Source organism: Poecilia latipinna, unplaced genomic scaffold (assembly GCF_001443285.1).
Source record: "Poecilia latipinna isolate Pla-1442-1.1 unplaced genomic scaffold, P_latipinna-1.0 Scaffold2528, whole genome shotgun sequence".
In the NCBI taxonomy this organism is placed as follows: domain Eukaryota; kingdom Metazoa; phylum Chordata; class Actinopteri; order Cyprinodontiformes; family Poeciliidae; genus Poecilia; species Poecilia latipinna.
In genome coordinates, this window is record NW_015115144.1 from 51,799 (window position 1) to 70,358 (window position 18,560).

The window sequence follows — 18,560 nt, forward strand, 5'->3', positions numbered from 1 at the left end:
AGGAGGTTTCCTTTCTTTCTTAGGATAACATGCACCAAGGTTAACTTCACTTTGATCTAAGTTCCCATCTATGTCACAAGTCTCAGTTTTAATCTCCTGTGAGATAATTGTTCTCAAATCTGTTTTTGATTGCTCACTTTCAACTTTCTTCTTGAGTAAAATATTCTCATTTATGTCATCATCAGTCTGAGTGTCACATTCATTGGTACTTTTTGTGGTAAACTTTACCAGCCTATTCCTAAGTACTCTACCTGTGTCTGGATAAAAAACAAGATATGCAGGACTAATTTTGTCATAACCAACAAAAATTCCCTTTTCACAACGTGGATCCAACTTTTTCTTGTCATATTTATATGCATAACATTCAGATCCAAAAGTCGTCATTTTTGAAAGGTCAGGTTTCTTTCCGGTTAACATGTAATATGGAGTCTGCTCAACACGTCTATTGTAACATCTATTACGGATAATAGCAGCCGTCTGAACTGCATATGTCCATAAATCTTTAGGCAGTTTACTCTCAATTAACATGCATCTTGCCATTTCAAAGACAGTTCTCCATGTTCTCTCAGCTGTCCCATTCTAATGGAGAGAATAAGGGGTCTAATAGCATTTTGACTAAGCAATGATTGGAACTCTCTTGATATAAACTCAGTTCCATTATCTGATCTTATACATTGGATTTTCCCATAAGGTGCCAGATCTGCAATAAACTTCTCTGTCCCTTTAACAATATCACTCTTAGCTTTCAGAAAATAGGTAAAAATAGCACCTGACTAATCATCTGTAGAAGCATCTTTAGCAGCTGGTTCTATTAGTCCAGCCAGATCTGCATGTACAAGATCTAGTGCATCTTTAGTTTTTTTCATCAGGATCTCTACTCTTGGTCTGAGCAAATGTACCCTTTATGCATACTTCACATTTCAGATCAGGTTTTTCAGTTTTACCTATAATTTTCATTCCATCTGCAACACCCTCCAACTTTGACACATCATCATAGTTACCGTAACCTAAAATTTCATGCCACGTTTGGATGTCATAGCAGGCATCAACATCATCTGTAAGAGTATTTCAATAGAACAGTCTGTCATAACCATAAATATAAAAAGCCGTACCATTTTTATGGATGAGCCAGTTCTGTCCATCTTTGAAGATGACTGGCGCTCTTCAGGCAGTTGCAGCTTTAACCGAAAAGATGTCCTGGGAAAATGACGGCACGTATAAGATGTCCATTAACATCATCTCCACAATTCGGCCGTTGCTGTCTCTCAAGCAAACTCTGGCGGTGCCTTTCTTCAGTGCAATGCCACTGGCCCTCACGCCATCAGCCAACTCCAAAATATGGCTCTGAGGCTTAAAGTCGAGTCAAAATCCTTGAATTTTGCAGCGTCTGTCATGATGTGCTTTGTTGCACCCAAGTAGACCATGAGACCCTTCACCTTCGTGCCATAGATCTGGGCATTGTCGATCTGTTTCACCTTGAAAGCAAATGTATGATCCTCCTCATCCATTGCTCGCTTGAGCTTGTCTCGCCTTTTCTGCCGACAATTAAGTCCTTATACGTGGCGCTCTTGCAGAAACTATACCACTGTTTTGGCTCTCTGTGCTCGCCCGAGGTTGAAGGACAATCCAGGGCTTTGTGCCCTCTCTCGCCACAGTTGTAACAGGTGAGTTTTATACTCCAATTGTCTCTTCCTTTAACTTTCATCACGCTATCTTCAGCTGAGCCAGCAACACACAACTTCTCTGTGCTCTCATAGCTTCTCAGCTTCGTTTTAAATTGGGCAAAAATTAACTTTTCATCACTCTGTCTAACATAAACAGAGAATGGTTTGATCTCATCAGGCAGGCTTTTTAAAGTCACTGCTGTCAGCAGGCCACCACTTAAAACTTCTCCTGCATTACGCAACGCTGTAATTGCAGTTTCTGCTCGTATAATATAATCAGTGATGTTCTCATTGACGGCTTTCTGAAGAGACGTCAGTTCCGTATACAAACTGATCACTCGTGGCTTACTAGAACCAGCGTAGTGATCTCTCAGGATCTTTAAGGCTTTTCTGCCATCATCTGCAGCATCTCTCATGACAAGGGACAGACTCTTATCATCCAAAACTTGGATTAATTCTGCATATGCCTCTTCGTTCTTGGTGGCGTCTTCTTCCGCATCATCGGGTTCGTCTTTCAATAATATGGTGCTCTTCAGCTCAAGCAGACGTAAGTGGGCTAAGAACTTGGTTTCCCACAACTCATACTTCTTCTCATCTCCGTCAAAACATAATCGGTTCCATCGGCCGCCAAGCTCCTTCCTGGGCCCATAACCTGTTGATGCTGTCATCTTTAAAGGGCTGGAAATGCCGGGTAGTGAAGAAGGCGATCCATGGCGAGCCAGGAACTCTAACAACAGAACACCACTCAGGTTCAGATCAGAGGGGCCGCTCTTCCCAGGTCTCACTGTCATTGCCCATGTGAGCGTTAAAGTCCCCCAGCAGAACAAGGGAGTCTCCAGGAGGAGCACTTTCCAGTACCCCCTCCAAGGACTCCAAAAAAGGGTGGGTAATCTGAACTGTTGTTTGCCACATAAGCTCAAACAGTCAGAACTCATAGGCGGAGGGAGGCTACCTTCATTTTCAATGAGGTAAACCCCAATGTACAGGCACCCAAGATGGGAGGCAACAACTATGCTCACTTCTGCCCAGTGCCTCTCACCATGAGCAACTCCAGAGTGGAAGAATGCCCAACCCCTCTCAAGGAGACTGGCTCCAGAACCAGAACCATGTGTCGAGGTCAGACCGACTATTTCTAGCCAGAACCTCTCAACCTCACACTTGCTCAGGCTTCTTCCCCACCAGAGACGTGCCATTCCATGACCAGTGGCGCAAAAAGTGGGTATGCAGCGCATGCAACGCATAGGGGCGCAGCACCAGAGGGGGCGCCAAAACCCCGTCTGGAGGGTGCCGATTATGTTTTCCCATACACTTCAGCGCGCCTTACGCTCCTTCACCTCACGCACATAATGAGGTAAATCTAGCACGAGTTTCACACTTAACGTATCCTCGCCTCAGTGGGGGGGCGCGATTTATGTTTTCGCATCCACCTGAATAATGTGCAGTTGCGCCACTGTCCATGACCCAAGAGCCAGTTTCTGTAGCCGACGATCGGATCGCCAAGGTCCCTGCCCTCGGCCACCACCCATCACACACTGCACCTGATCCTTTCGGCCCTCCCACAGGTGGTGAGCCACTGGGAAGGGGGACCCACATCTCCTCTTCGGGCTGTGCCAGACTGGGGTCCATGGGTTAAAGTTTGGCCAGCAGGAGCTCGCCAACGTGGCCCACCGCCAGGCCTGGCTCCAGAGTGGGGCCCCAATTACCCATGTCTGGGCGAGGGAACATTGTTTCCAATGGTTTTGCTTGTCATAAGGAGTCTTCGGGCTGCGCTTTGTCTGGTTCCTTGCCTAGGACTTGTCTGGTTTGGGTGATAGGTCACCTAAGCCAGATAGGTCTTGGGTGCAAAATGGTATGCAGGGGGCATGAAGCCCCAAACAGCATAGCTCTTAGGATCACTGAGACACTCAAACCCCTCTACCATCATAAGGTGGCAGCCCATACATACACATTACCGTATTTTCTGCACTATAAGGCGCACCGGATTATAAGGCACACCTTCAATGAATGGCCTATTTTAAAACTTTTTTCATATACTGTATAAGGCGCACCGCATTATAAGCGCATAGAATAGACGCTACAGCAGAGGCTGGAGTTACGTTATGCATCCACTAGATGGAGCTGCACTCAAGGGAATGTCAACAAAACAGTCCGACTCCGGTCGGCAAGGAGAGCCTTCCGCGACTAGGCCGGGGCTTGGCCAGACGATGGTCACCCTTCTCCGTTCACGGACAGCATGTTCGTGGAGAACGTGGTGCTAAATGACCTCCAGACGACCTGATTCTAGACGGTCGGTAGGTAGATAGGTCAGTCAAACTTTATTAATAGATTACAAACCAGCTTTCTGACAACTATCCCAGCATGCACCACGCGCTTTTTCTTCTACGGACGAAAATGAAGTTGGCGGCTGCTTACTGTAGTTGCTAGACCTGTTGTGGGTCAATATTGGTCCATATATAAGGCGGACCGGATTATAAGGCGCACTGTTGGCTTTTGAGTTTAATTGAAGGTTTTTAGGTGCGCCTTATAGTGCGGAAAATACGGTACATAAATTCTTTATTTGTATAAGACAACAGTGCACATAGAAGGTTAGGTTAGATCATAGCAGCTTCCACAGGATTGTCATTTAGCTAAGAATATTTTATTGACTGTCTTTCTTCTTTCTAACAAACAAGTTTCATGCAATATTTAGGTGTGATTTTGACCCATTGTTCTACACAAATGGTCCTCAAATATTGGAAGTTCTGGAGGTCCTTTCTATGAACACTGACATTCAGCTCTTTTGATACTTTTTTTCTCTGAAACTAGTTAGGAGTTTTCTTGGCTGTGTGTTTGGGATCATTGTCTTGCTTGAAACTCTAAAAACATGTCATCCTCAAAGTCTTATCAGAATGTCTAGTACATTTTCCGTTCATCCTTCTTTCTGTTCCTTAAACCTCTAGTCACAATCCAGGTAAGATGTAAACTCCAAACTAATATTTTTGAACCTTTGTAGCGCAGATATTTTGTTCAATCCCATGTCCAATAATTGAAGAGTAGTAAGGACAAAGTAGAAGGTTGAAAGTCTAGTGTGTGCATGTGTGTGTGCATATATTTGCCATTTCCCCAGACTCACGACAGTCTTTAACTGACTGTTTGTTTCTGCAGATGGCCCAGAGTTCCAGGAAAGTTTTGTGACTTCAGGAGTCTTCAGTGTTCCTGAGTTGGTCCAGGTCTCGAGAAGTAAGTCTTTTTACCTGAACGAGGCAGTGAAAGTGAACTGTCCAATGTCTCAGCATGGGTCAACAATCTAGAGGGGGGAAAAAATAATGATTAATATATTAAGCCAGAAATTTAGCATGCGACAAGTGTCAACCAACAAATGCCATGGAACCGTCATCATGAGATAAACTGATGGGGTTTACCTAAGGTAGCCATTTCTTTTGGTAAACTTTAGCTCTTATTATTTCATTCTCATTACACTATTCACTTACTTTCTCCCTAGCACTCACTTGTGCTTTAACCTTCCATTACATCCCATTTAGTTATTTAAAATATTTTTTTCTTTTGAGCTCTTCCTTTAACTCCCAAAAATTTGAGTCTTGAACAACACCAATTAAGAAATATTCATATCCAAATCTGAATGTCAGAATGATCCAAAACATCAACAGTTTGGGTGTAGAAGTTTCAGTTTGTGTCTGAAGAGAAGTCTGAAGAGAGTTTTTTGCTTCTATGTGTAGCTCCAGTAGTTACAGGAGTGGGACCTGGTTTCTCTATTGGGGAGCTTCAAGGTCATCTAGCCTATGACCTTAACCAGTCCATCAACCAACCGGTCAGCCTGCGACGGTCACTGGCCAGCACATCCTCCAGCGGGTATGCACACACAAAATATGCATCTGAGTTCACTGATTATATTATATCTGTATAATATAATCAGTTGATTATATGAGTTGATGCTGATTATATTTTAGAGTTAAAAAAGGAAAACTCAGAATCAAGGGACTCATCTAGCAAGTTTATTAGGTTGTGCTTGAAGTCGAAGAAAAAACAGAAGATGGGAACTGAAGTAAAGCAGAATAAACATGTTGAAAACAGGAGAGACCACACCCTGGAGGGGAAACTTAAGAGACAGATAGCTTCTTCTGTGTTTTTATGTTGACTTTTTGTACCTGCCTGGCATATATCATTTCTCATCAGTGATCTAAGGGAGGATTTATGTTGCATTAGTGAAAATATGCAGAGTGAGACATATTAATTAATATATTAGCATTGAAAAGGCCTGTGTTAGTTTTAGATAGGCTTGCATTAGTTTTGAATAGGCTTGCTTTAGTACTGGATAGCGCAGGGGTGGGCAATCCTGGTCCTCAAGGGACGGTCTCCTGCAACTCTTAGATGTCTCCCTGGTCCAACACATTTGAATCCAATTGCTGAATCACCTCCTCAGTGCAGTCAGGTTCTCCAGAGTCCTGCTAACAACCTCATTATTTGACTCAGGTGTGTTGAAGTTGAGATGCATCTAAAAATTGCAGGAGACCGGCCCTTGAGGCCTGGAGTTGCCCACTTGTAGGCCTGGAGTTGCTTGCATCTCATAATTTCTTCTTTAAATAAATTATTTTATGAAGAAAAATGGTTGGCATGCAATATCTATGAGCGACATACATTAGATACATTTATGTGTGTTCTTTTGACAGAGTTTACTGTAATCCAACATGTCTACTCATAAATAGGACATTTTTGATATTAAAAGAGCAATTTTATTTAGCAGGACAACACTTACGCATATTTATTGTTTTTGTTCAAAAATTTTGAACAGTAACTTAAGTCCAGAATGATTATACTAATCTGTTTGTAGGAGTAAACGCCTTAAGTCCGGCTCCATTGAAGAGGATGCTGATAGTCCTGGAGGGGAGTATTACAATTCACCTGCATCTCCTGCTAGCAGCTCCAGGAACTGGACTGATGACTTGGAAGGAGGTAACACAATAAGCAACATCTTATTGGACATAGGTACCAGTTAGCCTGAGAGACAGAGACTTAAATTGTTTTATTTTCTGTCAGCAGAAGAATTTATAATGCCCCTTTTCCACCGGCTCAGCTCGACTCGCTTTCAGAGCTTTTCCACCTGCTTTTTTTCGGGCCTGGCCCTGCTTTTCAGGGCCCTGCTTCGGAGCACGGCCAGCCTGACCAGTCTTGTGTGAAATTCTATTCCCCTGTGAAAATCTGTTCCCCCTGTGTCGGGAGCGCGCATTGCAGCCAGAGAGGCAGATCTGGCGGATCTGACCATTTTCACGGCGCTTCTGATCAATTTCTCAGTAAAAACAACTCATATAATCATGTCAAGGTTGTAACATTCAGTTTAATCAGCTGCTGTTTAAAAAAGAAGCAATAACAAAATCGTAAAATAAAGGTCTTGTGTGGAGGTGTTCTTACGGCTGTTTTGTGTTGTTTTTTCAGCTACCTGAAATAATCTGTTCCCCCTCCATCTCATAGGAACAAATTAATTTACTAGCAAGTCTTTGTTTATTCCTCTCATCATCAACAGTAAGTCCTGAGAATTTGGTAGCATTTGCTCTTTATTTGCCAAAGTTATAAGGGGGGAACCATATATTTTAGCTGATTTAAATAATCTGTTCCCTCCTTAACATGAGAAGAAATTAATTTACCAAGAAGTCTTTAACTGTGCTTATTCCTCTCTTGATGAACAAGAAATCCTTTGATTTTGGTACCATTTGCACATTATTTTCCAGAGTCATTACAGGAGAACCATATAATTTAGCTACCTGAAATAATCTGTTCACCCTCCATAGCACGGGAACAAATTAATTTACTACCAAATTTTTTACTTTTTTCCTCTCTTGATGAATAATAAATCCTGCAACAGATTGTTTCAGGTGGATAAAGAATTTGGTCCCCCCCTCATAACTCTGGCAAACAAAGAGCAAATTTTACGAAAATATCAGGACTTATTGTTGATGATGAGAGAAATAAATATAGTTAAAGACTTGCTGGTAAATTAATTTCTTCCTATGTTAAAAAGGGGGAACAGGCTGTTCCCCCTCTATAACATATAGGCTGCTAAAATAGCATGTGTGTGTGGCTCCCCCTCATAACTTTGGCATAACTTTGGCATAACTTACCAATATCGCAGGATTTATTGTTGATGAAGAGAGGAATAAGAACTGGGGGAGGGAGGGACGGATTACTTCAGGTGGCTAAAATAGTAGGTTTCCCCCTCATAACTTTGGCAAAACACCTGCAAGTGTTTTCAAACTTGCAGGATTTACTGGTGATAAAAAAAGGAATAAGCACAGGTAAAGATTTTGTGAAAAAAAAAAATTAGCTCCCTTTTATGGAGGTGGAATGGATTATTTCAGGCAGCTAAAATGTTTGGTTCCTCTCTTTAACTTTGACTAATAATGAGCAACATTTTCCAAAATCACATGATATGTTGATGATGAGAGGAATGAACACAGTTAAAGACTTGTTGGTAAAATAATTTGTCCCAATATTACGGTGGGGGAACGGGTTGCTAAAATAATTGATTCCCTCAAGTAACCTTGGACAATAACGAGAAAATCTTACCAAAATCTCAGGATTTGTTGTTGATGAAGAGAGGAACAAGCATGGTTAAAGACTTGCTGGTAATATAATTAGCTCCCATGTTATCTGGGGGGAACAGATTATTTCTGGTAGGTAAAATATTTGGTTCCCCCATCATAACTTTGTCAAAATATGATCAAATGTTACCAAATCCACAGGATTTGTTGTTGATGATGAGAAGAATAAACACAGTTAAAGACTTGCAGGTAAATTAATTTGCTCCCATGTTATGAAGGGGGAACAGATTATTTCATCCAGCTAAAATACTTGGTTCCCCCCTCATAACTTTGGCAAAAATTGAGCAAATGTTTTTAAACTTATAGGATTTGTGGTTCATTAAGAGAGGAATAAGCACATTTAAAGACTTGCTAGAAAATTATTTATTTCCATGTTATACAGGGGGAATGGACTATTTCAGGCAGCTGAAATATATGGTTCCCCTCCCTTTAACTTTGGCAAATAAGAGCAAATGCTACCAAAATCACAGGATTTGTTGTTGATGAAGAGAGGAAAAAGCATGGTGAAAGACTTTCTGGTAAATTAATTAGCTCCCATGCTGTAGAGGGGGAACAGATTATTTCAGGTAGCTAAATTATATGGTTCCCCCCTTATGACGTTGGCAAAGAGCAAATGTTTTCAAACTTGCAGGATTTGTTGTTGATGATCAGAGGAATAAGCACAGCTAAATACTTGTTGGTAAATTAATTTGTTGCCGTGTTAAGGGACGGATTATTTCAGGCAGCTAAAATATATGGTTCCCCTCCCTTTATCTTTGGCAAATAATGATCAACTGTTACCAAATCCACAGGATTTGAGATATGAGAAGAATAAACACAGTTAAAGACTTGGATTTAAATCAATTTGTTCCCATTTTATGGAGGTAGAATAGATTATTTCAGGCAGCCAAAATATCTATAACTTTGGGAAATAAAAAGCAACTGTTTCCAAATTCTCAAAGAAATTTCCTTAATCCAGTAATCTGCTATATTTTACATTAGAACAGGATTTACCAGAAAGCCTACACGCTCATCTTTTCAGGAAGTCTTAAATTTTGTGCCCTGCTATCCAGCCAGCTTCCATTCTCTTATATCAGCAATGAAAAATTATAAATACACACAACGTCTTGGAAACCCATGTTTGGTGACTGACTTTGTCAGGCTTAAGTGACAAAAGTTGAAGAAAGACCGATTCTCTTGGCGATATAAAACAACAACACAAAACAGCGTAAGAAGACCTCCACACAAGACCTCATTTATTTATTTATTTTAGGATTTTGTTATTGTTTCTTTTTTAAACAGCAGCTGATTAAACTGAATGTTACAACCATAGGTGTAACTTCCCGAAGGACTGGTGTGGACATGTCCCAACCAACTCTGGCATGAAGGGGACAGTCCCCACCAATATTTGCTGTACCTTTTTTTCTTTATGTGCCTTCATCTATGTAACTCGGCACAGATGCCGAGTTACATACTGTCTTCTAACAATAGATGTTATGTTATTCTAACATATGTTATTGTTAAGATTTAGCAATGAAAAGAAATGTGCATGGTTTTAATATTGAAGTGTATATTTATTTTTTTGTGGTACAGGTTTGTCTCCCCCAGTGAAGAAGGCAGATCTGGACAGCCCTTCTCCACAGGAGGGCTCACCAAGGGTGGGATCCTTCACTCAGCACCACCGGCCAGTTATAGCAGTGCACAGTGGTGTGTAGCACTCAGAGACCCTAACATTCTCTTGCTCTGCTTTACAAACACACCAGGTCTTCCACAGTCATACTGTATGTTACATTTATAAGATATTTTCCTATAGAAATTTCACAAATATTTTATATTCTTTCAGGTCTCTCTAGATGTCCTCATCCCTCCTCATCGCTTCACTTTCCATCTTCTTCCTACTTTGCTCATGGAGCAATCCGATACCCCCCCCATCTGGCCCAGGACCCCTTGAAGGATCTAGTCTCATTGGCTTGTGACCCTGCAAATCAGTCCCCCAGCTCTGTAAGTTCCTCTGCATCTATAATCCAAATATATCATTTTGAGGCACTTCACAAAAAGTAATTTCAAGTTAGTGAACAATTGGGTGAACTGTCACAAAGAGCAGTACACAGAACAAAATGAAACCTTGTTATGGAGGAAAGAAAAAAATCTTTTTGCCATCTATTGGTGGCAGCATCTTGGAGGCTGTCGGTAGAACCATGGAGGCCGGCAGCAGAAACCTGGGGTCCACCAGCAGAACCCTGGGGGCCGGCAGCAGAAGACTATAGGCTGGCAGCAGAACGCTGAAGCCCAACAGCAGAACCCTTGAAGGAGCTGCAGGATTGTAGGGCTGTGAGGTGAAGAGGACCAAGCTGAAACGGGAAGACGAGGAATCATTGTCCTGACTTCTGAGGAATGACTTGATTCAGCCTGCCCTTCCAGAATGGCAGTGGAGGTATCGCAACGTCAGTGACATCTGTGCTTGGAGGAGGAAGAGGAAACAGGAGGCACTGAGACAGGAAGTGCAGAAGATGAGAAAGCATGGGTGAGGATTTAAATGTCTGGAGCAGAAGGGATTTATGCCACCTGCTGTTCCCACTGCACCTCCTCCTAGAAGTTAATTTGTATAACATATTTCAGCAACAAGTCAGTTCAAAGTGTTTTAACAACATACAGTCACCAATTGTGAAACCAGTTATGTTACATTTTGTCAAGTGCCATCATCAAAATCATCATTACACATCAAATATATTGGTCAATATTCCAGTGATTGTGATTCAAAAGCAACTCTAATGGTGTGTTCACATCAAACGCGTTTGTCTTATTTACATTCAAAGTCTATGTGGAGGCGCATTGATGGCCCGTTGCAGTGCATTTGGAGCGTCCGATACATCCAACAAATAGGCCAACAACGAAAAACAATGGCTAGCACTATTCTGACACACCTCCACATAGACTTTGAATGTAAACCAGACACGCGAAACGCGTTTGGTGTGAATGCACTATAAACAGTTAGCTTTTTAGCACTGATTTCAAGGAACTCAATGTTTCAGCTGTTTTGCTGTCCTCCAGCTTCACAAAGCCCAGAGAATGAAGCAGAGGTCTCCAGCCACACAGCAAATACAGTCCATTGAAACTTTTATGGGAGCAGGGTTTAACCATCGTCACATCTGTTAATCAGATTGATCCAGAAGATTGATTTCAAAAAACAATAAATCAGCCTAAAGAAGGTCTGGAATGTGACCTGAACATGTCCAACATGTGAGCATTATGGATCATGATTTTCAGGAAATGGAGCGCTCCACACGCTCCATCTTCTTTGGGAATGGAATAAAAGTTAAGAGGATGGGGTGCTTCACGTTCCTCTGGAGCCCAAACATGTGTTGACCTTTCATGGTCCGCACACACCTCCCCCCAAGAAGTGAAAGCACAGCAAGCACTTGACTTCCTCAGGGAGCTCCCCCAGCTGCTGCTGACCAGTGTGGGACAGCAGACCGTGAGGACAGGTCCACTCTTCCCCTTTCAGACATTTATGCTGGCTGACTGCAGTGAAGAGCCAGTTGAATCATTAGAGAGCCTTCTCACCATGGATGTTGACTCTTCTCCATCTCCTCTGGTAGACGCTACAGGATACATTCATATGCTACCATTAAAAGTTCCATCCTTAGCTGTTTTTGAAAACACACTTGTTTAGGGATTATTAGATGAAATTATCTGTGTAGACAAAGTCGAGTTCCTATATTATTTTTTAAAAGTATACAAAAAATCCCCAAAAAGTTATCTGAAATATGAAAAATGTTAGATTAGTATCTTGAATTCATTTTCACTGCATGTAGCGTTAAAATGCTGCTTACATTTCTATGTGTCGCCTGTTACTATTTAAAACCAGTGTTTTTCTGTCTCTTTACCAAAAGATAATTATACCACTCATCTGTTTTGCAGCTGAATGGCAGCACTCAGGTTAAAGTGCCCAGCCATTATATCTCCTCCCAGATGTTAGCGCCCCCAGGACCAGCATCCTCCCTCCCCAGACCAGCAGTTCCCACAGAGTCCAAAGCTTCTACCTCTGCCTCTGATGGGGGGGCAAATTCCCCTACATCACCCTGTAAGTTTCCTCACAACTATTTCTATAATACATGTCTACACAGAATGCATCTGTTTACATGCTTAGTTTTAATCTGCATGAACTACAAGGTTTAGGAGCAGCAATAACAGACTCATGGTCATAAGAGCTGTTATCTGACCTTGAGTAATTTTATTTGTTTTCTGTTGTATGAAGCAGGCTCTGATTTATAGTTAGAACCACGCAGACTAATATGAACTCTGCTGAGCCACAATGGACTGACATGGGACAGAAACAAAGATGTGTGAAAACATAACCACCTACCATTAACATGATAGGAGTATAACTTGATGTTATTTTTTTATTTTACTGTATGCGATTCTAACCAAATACCAAATTTTCCCTTAATTATTCTTTCAGCAATTTAACTTTCAGTCTGGAAAAATAAACTCAACCACAGAACCTCTTCTGCTTCACACATTTACAAGATGTTTTCCCTGCCTTTCCTTAATGATAGAAAAACATTTTATTGGTAATAACACTAACATGAGAGTGTATAATTCCTTCAGCATACTCTGCTCCTGGGACCCCACCTGCCAGCCGGTCTTCCTTCGTTGGAGTCAACCCCCGAGACCCTGGGGGGCTGTACCAAGCCCAGGTCAGTACAGCTGTTTCTGCAACCTTGGAATCAGGTTATGGCCTAAATTACTGATATAAAATAAATTATAAGATTCCAGTGGTAAACCTGATGCTAGCAACATCAGCAGAAAATGATTGAATGTCTTCACCTAACAAACGATGAAGACGTTGGTTGGTGTTCTACTGAATAGAAACCTTGACTGGTGGATAGCACTGCCTTCCAGGCTTCAGGCTGCAGAAGGCTGAAGCCTGAGAAATGGCTCAAGTAAAACCTCTTGATTTATTCTGCATTTCATTTAAGAACTATAAAATGCATTGTCAGCTGAATTATTTGGATTTTGAAAGAACAAATATTTTTCTTTCTTTGAATTTGTTACTTTTGACTTTAGTTTGCAATTTTGTAGTATATACAAAAATACCTATCCATCCATTATCCTACACGCTTATCCCGGGTGGGGTATTGAGGGGGGCTAGTGCCTATCTCCAGCGGTCAACGGGTGAGCGATGGGGTCACCCTGGACAGGTCACCAGTCCATCGCAGGTCAAAATGCAATAATACTCTGAAAGAAAACATTTCAGTTCAGAGCAAGCATGTAGTGACAGTAATGCCTACCACTCTCTAGGTTGGAACTTGTAATAGAAATGTAATCATGTTTTTAGTCAGCTGAATAAAGGCAGAGAAGTAAGAGTACACCAAATTTACTCTAGTCTTCATCTAAGTGGAATGTTCTGCTTCTGAAGGAAATCCCTGCTCAGGTCTGATCCGATTCCTTCTTGTTTATATCCTGACTCTTCTTTGTTTCTCTTCCAGTCTTGGTATCTGGGCAACTAAGCGAACTTTGGCAGAAAGCTGATGAAGCTGACAGCTGAAGCTGACCTGGAGGAAATAATCCCATCAAGACACTATCAGAGCAGAAAATATGTCCAGTTTTCTAGGAATGCCACACCCTGGTCTCATGCATACATAAATATATATGACCATGTATTTATGTATGCTTCTCACAGGAGAGGACCTAGATGAAAGGTGGATGCTGCTCAGCCATGTAGCGGTGCCTGATTGAACTCTGCTATATAATACTACATAACTGTCATAACTGACAGCTTCTGGGATTTTCACATGAAGGCTATGGGTTGGTGCAGACGTCAGATTGGTTTCTAAAGAACTACGCATCAACTCTGCAGGTTCTGGGAAGCTTGTAACCCCACTGCATCCCAAGGATGGACCCTGTTGTCCCAGGATACATGTCAGCCTTTATTCCAGGCTGTCTGCTTTAAGTCCTGCTGGAGGCCTGTATACATCGCAGCTCCAACGACTGGAACCTCCGGTCCTCCTGCCTTCATCAATGCAGGTGCTGCTTTTAATATATGCAAACAAGCCTCCATTCATTTCCAGACTGACTAGAATGTTTCTATGTATGTTTGTTTGCACTTTTTAGTCATTATTGAGATGAGCTGAGTTTGTTTTTCATTCCCATCCATCTTGAGACAAAAGCTTTCTTTTTTTTGACAATCATCAAGCTGAAGCTTTTAGGTTGCATTGCAAAAATATTTAATATGATTTTAAGATGAAAATAAGGAGTGAAATAAGATTTATCTTCTTGCCTTGTTCAACACAACACAAGTACTTTTAGAGATTGAGAGGAAAAGCTAGTAAACTTCTGTGGATGTTTGGGATAACATGCTGGAGATGTCTGTTCCTATGGAGACACGGGTTTCTGCCTGTGAGTCAGGACCTGTTGACATGCAGCCATGTTTCTGGTTAATGAAGGTGATCAGTGTAGAAAGCAATGCAGCAGCCTGCGGATGCTTACCTGTTTGTGTTTGTGCGTTCTCTTTCCTGCTCTGTTCTGAGGAAATGTTATGTTCATGTGTCTGTGAAAGCCAACAGTGCACTATGGTCATATTGACCTCCCTTTTTTTGAGAAAGAATTGGTAGTGTGGAGTATTGTTAAGCCTGACTACTCTAAAGTGTTTGTGGTGTGCAGGAGCTCTACATACTGACCTGAGGAGAGGAGGATGGTGTCTCTTTGACTTCTAGAAAGAGTATTGGGCTCTGTTAGGTTCTGGAATGGCCAACCTCAACCCTATGTGCACTGAATGTTCACTGTATGGGACCTCAGGTTGAGTTTCAGACCAGAGCTGACATCAGCAGTGGTGTAAGGAGGCAAGCCAGGACCAGGTTTTAAAGGCAGACATCGTTTTTCATGATGCTAAAAGTCTGGGGTCAGCTGTAAAATAATGCTTTAGTCAATTATTATTATTATTATTATTATTATTATTATTATTATTATTATTATTATTTCTAAATCGTGCTGCATAGAACAGCTTCTGGTATCAGTGTTTAATTTCATCAGAGTAATCCCCTGCTGTGTTTATGTAAAGGAGACTCAAATCCACATTCTTATAATGAAACTGAATCAAAGCAGTATTCTCATTATCTCTACTTCTACACTCTTTTAGTACATAACTCGGTAACACTTTATTTGAAGGGGGTGAATAAGACTGTCATGACACTGTCATAAACATGACATAACACCTGTCATAAACATGAATAAGCCTTCATGAATATTTATGACTGTTGTCATAAAGCGTCATTCGGTAAATTATGACACTTTTAATACAAAGTTGACATTATTCAAAATGTCTTTGTTATGACAACTTGACATTAACCAAGAAATCATTACTGTTTAAACTTTACCTTTAATAACATAAAGTTACCTATTTTTTAAAGTGCAATCAATAATACTTTTATAACAAATTTATATCAGCAATGATTTCTTGGTTAATGTTAAGTTGTCATAACAAAGACATTTTGAATAATGCCAACTTTGTATTAAAAGTGTCATAATTTACCGAATCACGTTTTATGACAACAGTCATAAATATTCGTGAAGGCTTATTCATGTTCATGACAGGTGTTATGTCATGTTTATGACAGTGTCATGTCAGTCTTATTCACCCCCCTTCAAATAAAGTGTTACCCATAACTCCGCATCACGTTTTCATTTGTTGCTATGGCGATCAAAACACTAAACATAAATGAACAAAGAAATACTTGTCCAGGACAAATAGTACAGACCCATTCAATAAATTAGAATATTTTCGAAAAGTCCATTTGTTTCACGAACTTTATCTGTAAGTGAAACACATTGTATAGATTAGTAACACACAGACGGATGTTTGAAAGCCCTTATTTCCTTTAGTAATGATAATTATCCACTTACATTTAATGAAAATATGACAATTAAAATAAATAAGATAAAATAAACATTTTAATACAGAAATGTTGCCTTATAGTGAAAGTATGTTTAATACTTGCTGAAAGGTTATTTTCAAAAGTTACTTTTGATCTGACAAATGAGCCTCATCGGAACACATACTACAAGTTATTTAACATGATTAGACATTTGAGCAAACAAAAACTTGTAAAATTAAGAGTTTACCTAAATGTGTCCATCGGATGGTGGTGGGTTCTAGTAGAACTGAAAAGCACACCAAATGTTTCTGTTTGTAAAAGCCTCCTCAGACTTAGGCTTGGTTCTCAATATTTTGCTCATCATTTGTGTGACATAGAATGTCCTGCAGGTTGTGGTCTGAAGTTTAAACATGGTGTTATCTGTCTTGTCCTAGGCAGAAGTCAGACATCTGGTGGAAACCAGTAATACACAAGCCTGGGCCCCATAGCAACACTGGATCATAAAGGGTCTGAACATCTGGAATACAGCAAAGTTACATTCAGTAACTTTGCTGTTCTATACTCCATGATGCAGCAGTTTTATTTCCCACCTTTAACATCTACAAACAAACTAAATTTTGTTATACCAGTGCACTTTATCTGATTGGAGCTGTTGTTTATCAGCTCATTTCATCTAGTCACTTTCAGTACGAGCTACTTAGTAGTGCTTTTTGTCCAAACCTTGCATGTTTTAATGCTAAAAAGTTATTTTGTACTTGATTTGACAACCCATAATTTCAAATAATCTTCTTTATCAGGATTGTCAAACTCCACTCCTCAAGTGGTTTGTGTTCTGGATGTTTAATGATCATGAGGGATGACTGGTGGGCCTCTGTAGAGTTGGATTACATACTGAGGTAGAGATTCAGCCAGCTGTGTTACAGCAGGCTCATATCTAACACAACACTTCTCTTAGCAAAGAGCTGGACACCTTCGTTCTGTAATACACTCCTAGTCTGTGTCCAAAGTGTGTCCTGTTGGCCATTTGCAGCCATCAGAATGAATTTACAACCTCCACTGAAGGATGGTACCAATCATTTGGTGCGTATTAAATACAGAACAGACAACCAAGGCCTTTCTCAGAGCACATGCAGTCTAGTTAAAGTCTTAAAATGGAAAAATACAAAGCATTCATCCTTTACAAACTGTGTTTTGGTGCTTTAATTGAAATATCAAAGGAAATAAAACCACAAACATTCAGTAACTTTTTGTCAAAGAATGTGGTGCAGCTGTTAATCTTAAATACAGCAAGGTTTGTCCACGAAAGTGTGACCCATATTCAGTTATGAGATTCAGAATTAAATTTTGTTCAAGAAAAGATTTTGCCTAGAAAATCTAGAATGTATTATTATTTCTGTTTCGATAAGGAGAACATACAAACCCCCATCATGTTTAGCATAGTCAATGATTTACATATCGCTGTTCTAGAAAAGTATGGCTAGCTTTTTCATCTTATTTAAATATTCGGTGTTTATTCTATTGTTGTACAGGTAATAGGATTAAAAAATAATCACCGTTTTAGATCTAATCTAATTTTTGGGCCTTCAGGCGCTTTAAACCTGATGATGGCTTGCATGGCAATAAGTTAGGACACTTCTAGTCCATGTCACCATGGAAATGTGGCTCTCACTGTAATATTTGTCTGGTTTGATCAGGGTTCAGATTCTGTCATATTTCAGAAGTGTGACCCAGTTGGGGCCCAGAACCACAATCAACAAACAGGCCATACAAAAATATTATACAGTAAATGATATGCCAGATTGGATATTATTTCTGTGAACTTTTTTTTTCATATTTTCAAAATACTAACTTACCAGGAGAAATCCAGACGCGTTGCAAGGTTTATAGTCAGAAAATGGAAGCAAGTCGGGATGAAAATCATAACTGGTTAAAATATGGATTTGAGTGACCTGATCTGACTTTAAATCTTCTATATTTACTTATTAAATATTGCTTTTACTTTATTCATGTTGATAACATTACAAAATGTGATCCAGATCTATGTTTGGTGGGGGTTTTTTTTGTATATTTTGATGGTTCATCATGTGAGGTGAAGTTGTGATAAAATTTCAGCGGTTATATTATACAAACAATTGCGATGCAATATTTAGTTTTTCTATTGACTAGTCTCAAGCTTTAACAAGCAGCGTGAAACTGATTTGCCTCCTGCTGAGTTGTGCTTTTACCAAAATGTAGCCATCAAGTGTTGGAAGCCACTATGTGCAGATGCAAGACAGTGTCCACTACTTTCTCTTGCATGTCAAAGTCTCCATATGGATCTTGTCAGGTGCTACATGTAGAGAAAATCCATCAAATTTATTCTCACAATGATTCTTCCCTCCACGCACAAGTTTGGACTTCCTACCAACTTCAATCTCAAAAGAAAGCCACACAAGAGTCACTTCCTT

The 18,560-nt window shown here is 40.4% G+C and overlaps 1 protein-coding gene and 1 long non-coding RNA gene across 2 annotated transcripts in view; both read left to right on the forward strand.

The window, feature by feature from the left end:
• The window catches only part of nfic (nuclear factor I/C), a 44,865-nt gene extending 29,481 nt beyond the window's left edge, over positions 1 to 15,384 (forward strand). Inside the window, exons 6-13 of the mRNA XM_015020063.1 lie at positions 4,809 to 4,883; positions 5,381 to 5,513; positions 6,493 to 6,614; positions 9,830 to 9,943; positions 10,080 to 10,237; positions 12,158 to 12,320; positions 12,848 to 12,936; positions 13,729 to 15,384. Of these exons, the coding sequence (XP_014875549.1) occupies positions 4,809 to 4,883; positions 5,381 to 5,513; positions 6,493 to 6,614; positions 9,830 to 9,943; positions 10,080 to 10,237; positions 12,158 to 12,320; positions 12,848 to 12,936; positions 13,729 to 13,749 (875 nt within the window). The 3' untranslated portion in view covers positions 13,750 to 15,384. The remainder of the gene's footprint in view (positions 1 to 4,808; positions 4,884 to 5,380; positions 5,514 to 6,492; positions 6,615 to 9,829; positions 9,944 to 10,079; positions 10,238 to 12,157; positions 12,321 to 12,847; positions 12,937 to 13,728) is intronic.
• LOC106938183 (uncharacterized) lies at positions 8,446 to 9,442 on the forward strand. The gene is made up of 2 exons (XR_001422554.1): positions 8,446 to 8,823; positions 8,979 to 9,442. It is a non-coding gene; the product is annotated as an uncharacterized LOC106938183 (long non-coding RNA).
• Positions 15,385 to 18,560: the final 3,176 nt, after the last annotated feature.